Below are 12,028 nucleotides of genomic sequence, written 5' to 3' on the forward strand. Positions count from 1 at the left end.
CAACAGCAAAGATAAAAGCATGGGAAACCAAGATTCCCCAGTTAGCAATGGTAATTCCTAAATTTGTAGAATCTTACAAAATAAAAATTCAAAGAGTTATTGCACAGTTAAGCATCTTACTTCTGCTGCTATGACTTGATAGTTTAAAAACAAGTGAGTACACTGGGTATGAAACAGTAAAAAAAAAAAATACTGTTTTAAAGCTGTCATTTTATCTATTTCTAAAAAAGATGCAGCTAGCTGCACCTCCTCATGTGGATGGAATAAAAAGTCAGTAAGAAACTGTCTAACGCTACCACATTTATCTACTTGATCAGGAATTCTTTATAAAATCAAGCAAGACTAAACGTATACAGTAATAGAGTTACTCTAGCTGTGCATATTAATGCAAGCATACAATTTTAGATGCCAGTATCATTAAATTAATCCAATGCAGCATTTACTTTTTATGCATTAAGATGCAAGAGGAGTATTTGGAAGAACAACATCCTATGGAGATAATGAATTGTAGTTGTGACTGAAATAAGTTAAGAGCTTATTAATTAAAAAAAAAAAAGTTATATAAACTGACCAAACTTCCCCCTATATATGTTAATTCATTTTTTCCCCTTTATTACAGAAAGGTCATTTAGTAAAATTGGTTCCTTATTCATACAAAATCAAGATTTTACTACAATTTATGGGAAAAGTTATAATTACATTTTTACATATGTGTATGTGATTCCTCAGGCAAGCACTGCAAGCTTTTATTCATTTGATCAGAAATTATTCCAAAGAAACACTGAAATACGCAATTGCAAAAGCATCAATTTCTATGCTTAGAATTCTGTATTTTCAGTAAAAGTAGCCATGATTTTTGAAGCAAAACAAAAAAAACCCCACAGTTTTTCACAGAAAGAGACCACAACTTGAAACTCTACACTGGATTCTAGATGAGGGAACACAAATCAAGAAATAACACAGGAATTTAATCCCGATTTGGATACTGAGGCATCTAGTTTCATGCTATACTTTAATAAGAACTGTTTAAATTCTCAGAATCTAATTTTGAGATTACATTACAAAATAAAATATTTAAACAACATCTAGTTATGTACTTTCTGCTCCAAAAATGGACTGTGGAAATTCTTTAAATTTCTCTTAGAAATACATACAAACCACAGCACAGGTCAACAATCCACCGGCAATTAACAGACACAAGTCAACTTAAAGGAAAAATACCTGTGGAAAGTTTTAATCTACTACTGCTTCAGTAACAGCATTTCAGTGTCTTTTCAGACTACTTGAAGTAGTTTGTTCTCCTTGCCCCAAAACATTATCCCAGTTTACCTTGCATGTTGGATGATTACTTGTTAGAGTACGCCTTTCACAGAAAAAGATGACAAATATTAAGAACAGGAAAGTAGTTCAGAAAATTACAATACAGAAGAGTCCAGGCAGGTGTACACTGTGTAAGTCATCTAAAATGGAAGAAAAAGTAAAATTGACTGTGCCCCTCTGATACCTTACCATACATATTTTATGGAAAACTTTACATCGCTTACCCTTCATCTTACTTCAAAACACACCACTTACATTACTACTTAAAAAATAACACAGATATAAAATAACTAGTTTGTTAGACTGTAGGAACAAACAGTTTAAAGCTCTTTTACCAGTCTAGACAACATGTACATTCATTTGAATGGGAGTTCACACCAAGTGCTGCAAGAAAGCATTTACATTCAGAGGAATGGATATCAACCTCCATTCCACATTTATCATCAGTATACGCTAATAATCATCAATTTGGGTGAGGACAGCACAACAAAAATTGTCTTACATAACCCCAAAGTGCAAGTGAATCATTTGTTAAGGAAAAAAATGTAGTAGTTTTTCCTACAGGTAACTGAATTTCACATGAAGGGGAAATTGTTTAGTTTTGGTTGTGTTTTATTTTGTCACACAAAATGAAGAAACTACAACTTCTAATTCCACAGAAATCTGCTTTGACCACACAGTCTTCCTGCTGAACCATTACAGGAGCAACAGTTCCCTCATTTGACTCAAATATTTGGGGAAGCACAAATTCATTAGTCTTTGCACTGTGCACACATCAATTTTGAGAATCTTTAGTGTTCCGCTTCCCCCCCTGCAACCAATTCAGCTGGGAACTTATTCGAAAGTTACATTAAAACTATTGTTAAAGTTACTTGATGACAAAAAAATAAGACTGCTGCAATAAAGTGAGCTTTCAGGCAAATACACCGGAAGTTTCTTCAGTTCATTAGAGATGGACCAAACTAAGGCTGCACAAAAAAATCAGTATTTATGAACCAGGCCATCAAAAAAAGATCCCAACTGCCTGAATCAAAGCAGTTTCAGTGAAATAGGTGGCCACTGAAGTCCAGTGATGAGAACTGAACTTCTAACTAGTATTCTGTATTTTGTCTGAAAAACATGTATGCCAGTCACCAAATATCTCTCAGAATTCTAAACACCAAAAGAACAGATGAAAAAAATGGATAGGTATTTAAAACTGTGATGCCTAAGTTCTCCTATATACATATATATATATATAAAAATTAACTTACATTATAATAATATCAAACTGCATAGCATTACAAAAGAAGGCAACTTGAATGGCTGAAATGAAAAAATTTGAACGTTACCAACACTATTATTACCATTTTGGAATTTACAGTATCAGAGAGTAGACTGTTGCTAGTAAAAGCTATAGCCTAGTTTAAGCAAAGTCTGCCTTAATCCCAGAGAATGCAGAAATGATTAATTCGGACAAGTTGTTGCATGCTCTGCTTTCACGTCCTCCTAGCAGGTTTTGCTGTTAACTGCTTCTCTCTTTCAAGTTCCTTCTCACGTTGCTGTTCTCGTTCTAGTTCTTCCTTCTGCCTCTTTTGTTGCAGCTTGAGCGCTCTTTTCTAAAGGGAAAAGACAAGAAAATAAGGAAGTTTTATAGCTGTTTTTAAGTTGGAGCTACCAACAAAATCCCTCCCATTCTCTTATCTTCTCCAATTCACCCTGCTCATGACTGAATGCTGCATAAACTGTTCATTTTTTCTTCTTCCCTCCCAATTCCATCTTACCATTCAGAAACGGCAAGTCTGTGATCTACACAGGGAAAATACAAACTGGATTCCCTTCAGTCTCACTAAAAGTCATCCTTCACGTGTACCAGACAAGGTGCATACTATGCAATTTATTGCCTCCAAGAGAAAATCCTTTTGTTGAACATACTGAAGGACTGGTCTTGCCAGAATGCAACCAGAGACTGCCTATATAGCATGAAGTCAGTGAATGTATGCCACTGTTCATATTACATTAAATAGAAGAAATGCTTACATTTATGACAATCTAGTTTTCATTAAAAAGGCACAGAAACTGAAACAACGGAGAGAACTAGTTGGAATGGAGTGGATTAAGCGACAGAAGAAAGCATGATTCTTATAGCACCTAAACATGATGATGACACTGAGATTTTACTAGTAGCTCAGATGCATAAGTTGCTTCAGCACAGATAGAAGTGGAAGTTTGAAAACATACATGGCTTGGCACTACTGAAAACATCCATTTAAGATAAGGATTGAAGATTCTATTTTAATCAGAACCTCCAGCGTGCATCCAAAATAAAAGTTGGAAGTCAATAATACATAATTAAATATCTATGTTGGAAAGTAAAAATATTTATCCCACTCACTTTTAACTTTGATGTCTTCTCATGGAGCATCATCATTTCATTTCTAATATTCACTAACTTGTTGTGATAGTGTTTAGCTTCTGAAAACTTAAAAAACATAACTGTTAAAGCAGTGACTGCCAAGTTTGAACAGTTGTTTTCTACAGCTACACAGCAAAACAGCCATCAAAAACAGTGATTACCGGAACAGTTTGATAATGGATTAAACATGTTCAACATATTACATGTATTAACATAGAACACTACCATATCTCAACAGATACACCCAGTAATCTACTGAATTACGATTCATTAAACAGAATAAAAATATTACCATTTTATGCACCATAGATCAGTGCTTGACGCACCCTTCCTGCTAGTCTGGAGAGGTGCACACAGCTCGTGTTGGAGCCTCAGTCCTGCCAAAAAATGGCATACATTTGCTTTGGCTACTGGTTTCGAACAACTAGGCTTACTACCACTGGCTGACTGAGCCTGCTGTTTCTTCCCAGTGCCCTTCCTATTTAAGAGAAATATGCTGGTTCCGCACCCTCTCCAGAAACAATTTGTCCCGAATATCTGAACTGGTTGGTTCTCTTTCTGTAGGTCATTAAGAACAAGGAAAAAAATCTACACTAATAGAGATTTAAGAAAGCATTAATAGTACTTACCAAAGCATTGATATCAAGAATGGAGTTACACTCTTTGAATTTTGAAATTTCTTGTTCTAGTGTTTCTAATAATACCACTTGGTTCTGTCTGAAACAAAAAAAGATGCATAAAACCAAAGTAATGCAGCACATATGCTTTTCAACCAGCCCTTTAAATAAATACTACTTTTGATCATAAGAACATAAATACATGCTTCCCAATATCAGATTCCTCTTATGCATTGCTAGGTGATTTCAATAAAGACATGAGTAAATGGTTTTAGAAAAATCCCAGCTGAGTACACACAAATTCAGCATGCATCATACAGCATGGATATTCAGGATGACTATCCAAAAACCCTGAACAGGCACTCTGCAGGCTGCAGTGAGTAAACACCCCAGGTTGAATGAAGGGGAAAACAATTAGCTCTTGACTTTCCACTCAGGTGCCTCTACGTCACACTGCAGGACTAAGTTATTTCTGTATAGAACTTGCATGGATCCTCGGTGCTTATTAAGGATCCTCCATCCCACACAAATCAGCTAAAGCCTTTCCAGACACAGACTGTCCTTGGCAGCAGCGTGACCACATCATGCATCGTGAAACCCAAACCAATGTACCCTGCAAAACCTAAGATGGATCTGTGTAAAACCCTTTCCAGTATCTCTGCATCCATGGCAGATCCAGCCTGCATTTGAAATAAACTATTCTCAGTTATCAGTGAGATGCCAATGTACAAAGAATTCTTATCTGTTTACCTCCTTAATTATATTTTCCAAGTGTTATCTTTCACAACACAATTTAGAGACTGGACAACAAACAATATACCATACTACAAGCTGCCCTGAATATGAACTGCATCTCTGCAAGCAAAATAAATCCAGCTTTCAGCAGACTTTCCACTACAAAAGTGAACAAGCACTTAAGAAATCTACAAGTCTTCTGCTATACCTGGCTGAGGGGATTTTAGTGTTCTAGTGTTATACATTCTTCAGTCAAAGTTCTGATAGGCTACATCACAGCTTATACACCTCCAAGTACTCCTGCAAATCACTTAGCTATTCAGGGTGCTATAGTCAGAACACAGAAATGCTACAATAAACTATATTCCAGTTAAGGGTCACTAGAACATTATACTGAAAGAAGTGGCAAAGCATGCACACATAAGAAGTTGGGTTTAAAAATTTACTTACGTAAGTTCCTGTAGTGCTGATTTTGATCGCTGAAGATCAGGCAGATAATGAGAAATCAATCCTTCAGTTAGCTGCTCCACAGCTTTCTCATCTATTAAAGGCAGATCTTCTACTACTCCTTCATCTGGAGATGCATCACTAGGACCTACACCAAAGAATAGCAAGGTTGAATGCGACAGGTCAGCACGCACTTCAGGTTTCACCTAGGGCAACTATACTTTCCCGTGTAAAAACTAAAAGCATTTCAACAATGAAATTATAATTCTTTGCACTTTATTAACTAAACAGCGCTTCCTTTTTCTTTCCCCTCTTTATCCCTCCCTTATTCCCAGTCCTGTATCATGAGCTTCCTGGTAGAACAGTTTTATCGGAACACCAGCACAACAGAGAGAGGGAACTAGAGTAGTCTAAAGACACCTTATAAAAAAAAAAAATTCCACGTACTCCAGTCTACTGAGGAAAAAAAAGGGGCAATATCAGTTGTTCTGGCTATGCATCAAGAATACCTGAATATTAATACACTCCCACCCTTTGCTTTCAAAGTTAGAGAAAAAACCTAGGCCCACCAAATAAAGGTCTTAGCCTGTCACCCAAAACATATGAGGAACTCATTAAAACAGCACACGCCGAACTCCGAAAGTTTGCAAGAGTTAGTTAACAGCTACTGTAAATTTCATACGGGCAAGCTGTGATTATTTATTGCGTGCAGAGCTCCCGGAAGACAGAAGACTTTAATCTACAAGACACACCGCGTGGGAGAAAACGACGACAGCGGCTCGCATTTCGTTTCCGAGCGAACCCAAGCCGTAAGACTTTTGACCGCCCTCCCCGGGGACGGGCGCCGGAGCCAAAGCCCGGTCCCACGGCGGCGTGCCCCGCTCCCCGCGGGCGCTCGGCTCTGACCGGGGCCGGGGGCGGCCGCCTGCGGCCCCAGCCCCCTCCTCGGACCTCGCTGCACCCGCCTTCCGCCCAGCCCGGCCGCCCCTCACGTACCCAGCCAGCGCTCGGGGCTGGCCGCGGCCGCCGCCGTCTCCCTCTCCTCGGGCCGCTCCGCGACGCTCATCGCTGCCGCTCCCCGCGACGCCCCTCTCGCAGGGCGGGAGGCCGCCCAGGGCGGAGTCTGAGACCGCGGCGGAAGGCGGCGGGGACCCAGCTGCCCTCACCGAGCGGGTCGGCACGGCACCGGCCGCCCCAGGCCCCGGCGTCTCACCATAGAGCCGTCTCAGCGCCCACCTGGCTAGAAGGGCCGACGTGCCGGATGCGGAAAGGACGTAGTCAGTGACGTTCCGAGCCCCGGCGGCGGGGCGGGGCGGTGTCGCCGATCGGGGCGCCGCTCCGCTCCCCTCCGCGGGCCCAGGGCCACCCTGGACTGCCCCGGGGCGGCGCGACAGGCCGCGTGGTCCCGGGAGGAGCCACCGGGGCCGGGGCCCGGGCCCAGGCCCATGCCCAGGCCCAGCAACACGGGCGGCCGCCTGTGTTGCAGCTAGAGCCGTACGGGGGGGCGAGGCGGGAGGCGGTGGGGGGTACGGGGCAGCGGGGCCCAGGGAGGAATTCGACCGCGGAGGCAGGGTTAGCTTCGGCGTCGGGTCGCCCTTAGCGGTGCCCGTGCCGCCGCAGGCATGCTCCTGTGAGGCTGTACCTGCTCTGCGGGACCTACGGGAGCAGCTCTTTCGCCTTGGGAAGGCGGGCCGGCGGCCTGCCGGTAGCTGGTGGTACCGGGCGGGAGCGGCGGCGGGCGGACGGGCGGGCAGCTGGGGTTTTCGGCTCTCTGCGAAGGCTGGCTCCCCGGCTGCTTGGGTGCGAGGGGCCTGACAAAGGCGGAGGTAAAAGCGGCAAGGAGTAATTCAGTCAGCAGCGGGCAACGCATTCACGGTACTGGGGAATAACTGCTTTCGGGCAGAAGGAATGCACGGCAGAATTCAGGGAGTTCTGTCTCCAAGGGAAAACAAACAACTAAAATCACTGCAGGGTGGTCTTTCTATGGGACGTACTTTCTCCTGTACTTAATAAATCTGTATTTTATTCTCCAGAAATCATGCAGGTTATTCACAACTTGTAGCTTTTGTTCGTAGGAAATAAGGTTCTGAGGGCTAGTTTATGGGTATGTATCTGTCTCTGCATCTCCCCCAACAGTCTTTAAGAGTAATAATAACTTGCAAGTGTATAATTTTAAATTTTTTAATGAAAAAAACACCTTTATATGGTATGGTAGGATTTATGGGTCTTTTTCTCTTTTATCTGTAAAGGTCTTTTCAGGAAAGGCAGGCACAACTATGGAATGAAACTAATGAAGGAAGTACTCTGAAAGTGTTTGAAACCAATATTTCCATAAAACCCCAAACCTTCCAGATTGAATTAAATTCAGGTAGTCCCACTAATGCTTTTCAGAAAGAGTCCGAGGCAAAAACCAGACTTTTGAGATCACAGAATCATAGAATGGTTTGGGTTGGAGGGGACGTTAAAGATCACCTAGTTCCAACCCCCCTGCCGTGGGCAGGGACGCCTTCCACTAGACCAGGCTGCTCAAAGCCCCATCCAACCTGGCCTTGAACACTTCCAGGGATGGGGCATCCACAGCCTCTCTGGGAAACCTGTTCCAGTGCCTCACCGCCCTCTGTCATTGTTAAAATTGACGTTTTTGGCAAGATTGTTGCAAATTTGTTTATATTTTTAAGTATATTCTAATTATTGATCACAATTATGTCACTATTTTGTCATCGGATTAAAAACTTACCTGTTTTTCTTTCTTTTTCTGCTTTTGCTTTAAAAAAGAAGCATCAAAGGCCTGGTCTGAAGCTGGACTGCAGCAACACGAACTTGTCAGTTAACTTAGACTGGAATCAAATTCTCAATTACAGTTGGTTAGCAATTTTTCTTAAAGTTTCTTTCAGTGAGAAAAAACTTTTTTGGCAAGTTTCACTAGGAAAGACTTCTCAGCTTCCAGATGGAATTTCTAGTACGAACAAGTGAGATAATCACTCTGAAATAGTCTCACTTGAGATGTGGGAGTTTCAGATTTGTGCTCCTGCTCTGCCTGTTCCAGGCCCTCCCACGTCTTGCAGAAATAGACCAAGGACTGGAATATAAAATTGGTATCTGTTTTTCTAGACAAGTTAAAATTTAACTATTTATCAACCCAAACGCTCCCAAAAAGAGATTGATAGAAAGCCTCTCTTGTTCCTTTTCCTCTACAAAATGTTCTCTGTTTCACGGTAACAGTTTCCCAAGTGCATTACCAAGTTCATTATCCCGTGAACGATTAGTTAAGGTTTTATTCTAAGAGGAAAAGATGTTTGAAAAGGAAGTAAAGTGAACCCTATAATAAGGAACATAAACATTTGGTTAAACTAACAAAAAGCACAGTTACCTGCTGGTCTAAATATTTCATTTCAAGGAGTTGTGCAAAATCAGTACTAACATTACCATTGTTATCTAAAAATAAGATACCCCTCAACAACAAACTTTATAACCCATGGTGCCATGCAATGAAACAACTTTAATCAGAAAGAAAATCATGCTGAGGACATCTCTATACAATTAGCTGAATTGGATTTATAGTCCCTACACAGTAACAGAGCTACCCAAAGGAGACTGTGAAGAACCCAGACTCTTTAGCGGATGGCTCTTCTACCCATCCATGGGCAGCAATATTCATGAATCTGTGTTTAATGTCCTCATACACTTCCTTTCTTTCTCTCCTGTTCTCCTACAGTCCTCTGTTGTATTCCTGCAGTTACTTGCTACTCCTAATCCTACAACAATTCCACACTTAATCTCTATCTCCAGATGCTTGCCCAAAGTTTGTATACAACTTTCTAGTTTTCTTCCTGAGGTCTTATGCTCCCGGCAAGATTGCAGGCTCATATGCTGGAAAGCTGTTAAATTTCAAACTACTGGCAAGACAAGTGCCTGTGTATGTGACACTGTAACAGCAAATAATCATGTTTCCTTTTCATTTTATATTGTGACAACTGTGTTCAGAAACTTTTAATGCAACACTGTCACACATTCTGGATTTTATTGTTGTAACTGATTTAAGCAGTTACATATGCAGTACCCCCCCGCCCTAGAAATCTGAGTAAAAATGGAATAAGTTACCTTGAATTCTATAGCAAATAGTAGGTTTTAAACCATCAGCTTTGAAAGTGCTGTATGACTTCAGGGACGACAGTATGAAAAGGAAATATTTCACATTAATAGTTAACTTCTTTAAGACTCTCTGTTCTTATTAAGTAAACAAGACTACTGAGAGAGTACAGCCTTGGCTGTCATAATAAAGAAATGGGAGTGTATCAGGCTGTTACAAAAGGCTCTGTTCAACCAAGATTCATCTTGACAACATATGACTTGGTTCTTGACTTGGCAACATTTCAGAAAAATCTGGTCTTAGTTATTCAGTAAAAGGCAAGCTGGCAAACCTTGGTGCACTGGTTTAGGGTGTTAAGTCCCCCCAACTTACTACCCTTCCTCAGTGCTAGAAGTTTCTGTTCCTGTAGAAGGGGCAGCAGAACAGAGCATGAGCCTATTCCTCAATCCCCCAGTGCAAAGCTCAACATTTTAAGACAGAGTTTTACAAGCAGGTGTTTTGGCAGCTACTACCGGCTAGTCGTTCATGCCTGTGTCCTTGCTCACTTGTGCTGGTACAAGTGGTGAAACTGGTGAAACAGAGTGAGTTAAATCACCCAGAGAGAACAAAAACATTAAGAATGGCTGAACTGGAACACAGCTGGGAGCCCTTCCCTAGGCAGCAAGGCTAGCTTAACAGGTTCCCAGCCTCCACTGCTCGTTCTGACTCCCACACTGTTAGCTGCCCCCCTCAGTTGTCATATGGATGTCTATGCAAGTTGTGATCACGGAATCAGTCTCAGTTACACATACAAATATATCTCAACCCCCTCCAATATGTATTTTTTAATTCCGGCCCATTTCAGGGACCCAGTTAATCATCTGGCCCCAAAATAATTGTGCTGGTAACCCTGCTGGGGGAATTACGAGGTGGGTGAAAGGGCTGGGGATAGGAAAATGGCCACATTGTAAAGTGGCAAGGGAGCTCAGACAAAGCAAAATACTGCTTATTTTTGGACATCATTATGGAGAACAACAGTAAGCAATCTCCACCCAAGGCCAGTCTACAACACACGACTCCCCTCCTGCGGGGCCTGTTCCAAGAAGGGGCTTGCTCCACAACCTGCAGTGCCGCCCCGATGCGTGCCAGAATCTGCTATCAGCCCATCACCAGAAAGGGAGCGCCCTTCTCGAAAATCTTGCAGTTCTGTACAACTGTCTGGTCTTTACTTGGTAATTTCGTTCAGCCAGGTAAAAAACCAGGCTACGTACTTTCCCTCCGGCAAGGCGTGTTTTTCCAGAAAAGTTTATGACTTAGGGAACTGACTGACACAGTAACAAAATTTGGCCATGGGTACAAACTGGCCCTGAATACGTGTAGGCTGGAAATTAGAAGAAAATTGCTAGTACTCAGGCCAGCGAGGAGGGGGAATAACCACTCAACAGCATTAATAAAGGCAAAAACCTAATGACTTCTAAGTTAGAGCATGGTTATGAAAGGAATTACATGACGGCAGGGCCTCTGAGGTTTGTTTCTCCCTACACCCTTCAAGGAATGTTCAGAAAGGCGCATGTGACTTCCTACAACGCGACACTGCCCTAACGGGAGGTCCTTGAAACGGTGTGAAGAACCGTGCCTTTGACAGAGAGAGAAAGAAAAAACGCTACACAATGCAAACTTGTGGCTTTTAAAATTTGAAGCTGGAGCACGGATCTATGCAGTTCAGGCTTCCAGTGTACATGAAAACTGTTGCTCGTCTGTCAACTGACCGTCTGTGGATTTTACGGCTTTTACAGTTAGAAGTCTCTACCTCGCATGACGCTTATCCACCGAACGCGAACGCAAACGCACATAGGGACGAGAACAGCCTGTCGGGCTACCGCGAGGGAAGCGCGGGAGCCGCAAGGCCGGCCGCTGCTACCAGCCACCGCACCGGGCGACTCCCCGCCGCCCTCCGAGCTCCGCGGCCGCGCCCGGCCCCGCGCAGCGCAGCCCCACCACCTCCGCGGTCAGCGCAGGGGGCGGCGAGTCGGCGGGAGCGGGGCCCGAACCTGCGGCCCTCCCGCGCGGGCGGCGCAGCCGCAGTGCCGGCGGGGGCCGCGGCGGTCCGCGGGCGCGCAGGGGATGCCGGCTCCGTCTGCCGGCCCGGCCTCTCCGCGCCCACCGCTGCCGTCCTCCGCGGGGCCGGCCCGGGTGCAGCGCCGGGCGCGGGAGCGCGCAGGGATTTCGACTGAGACGCGGTCGCCGCCCGCGGCGATGCCCGCAGCGCGGCGCCGATAGAGGTGACGCGCATGGCGGCGGCGGCGGCGCTCCCCCTGCGCCGGCAGGGAGGCGGCCCTGCGCCCGGCGCCGCCTGCCTGGCCGCGCCGTGACCGGGGCTGCGCCGGCTGAGCGCGGCGAGGAGACGGGCTCCGCGGGGCGGCCCGGGGCTCCGGCGGTGACAGC

At 44.0% G+C, this 12,028-nt stretch overlaps 1 protein-coding gene across 2 annotated transcripts; it reads right to left on the bottom strand.

Annotated features, from left to right (window-relative positions):
- Nucleotides 1-587: 587 nt before the first annotated feature.
- On the bottom strand, nucleotides 588-6,779 carry BLOC1S6 (biogenesis of lysosomal organelles complex 1 subunit 6). Of its 2 annotated transcripts, XR_008238251.1 has the most exons (6): nucleotides 6,511-6,779; nucleotides 5,518-5,662; nucleotides 4,345-4,432; nucleotides 3,695-3,781; nucleotides 2,574-2,918; nucleotides 588-1,460 (listed from the first exon to the last, which is right to left on the bottom strand). XR_008238251.1 is itself a non-coding variant. In XM_052807802.1 (5 exons), the coding sequence occupies exons 1-5, from the start codon at nucleotides 6,578-6,580 to the stop codon at nucleotides 2,799-2,801; spliced, it is 510 nt and encodes a 169-aa protein (XP_052663762.1). In that variant the 5' UTR covers nucleotides 6,581-6,779; the 3' UTR covers nucleotides 588-2,798. The 2 variants fall into 2 exon arrangements, 1 of the variants encoding a protein (XP_052663762.1); XM_052807802.1 differs by having other exon boundaries at nucleotides 588-2,918.
- Nucleotides 6,780-12,028: the final 5,249 nt, after the last annotated feature.

This window comes from Harpia harpyja, chromosome 14 (genome assembly GCF_026419915.1).
Source record: "Harpia harpyja isolate bHarHar1 chromosome 14, bHarHar1 primary haplotype, whole genome shotgun sequence".
NCBI lineage: Eukaryota > Metazoa > Chordata > Aves > Accipitriformes > Accipitridae > Harpia > Harpia harpyja.

Bases quoted from the DNA above. Each gene is read 5' to 3' on its own strand.
- BLOC1S6 (XM_052807802.1), bottom strand. From the start codon at position 6,580: ATGAGCGTCGCGGAGCGGCCCGAGGAGAGGGAGACGGCGGCGGCCGCG. The intron at 5,663-6,510 runs GTACGTGAGGGG...TCTTTGGTGTAG, and splicing joins CAGCCCCGAGCGCTGGCTGG to GTCCTAGTGATGCATCTCCA. The intron at 2,919-3,694 runs GTGAGTGGGATA...TTTTCCCTTTAG, and splicing joins AGAAGACATCAAAGTTAAAA to AAAAGAGCGCTCAAGCTGCA.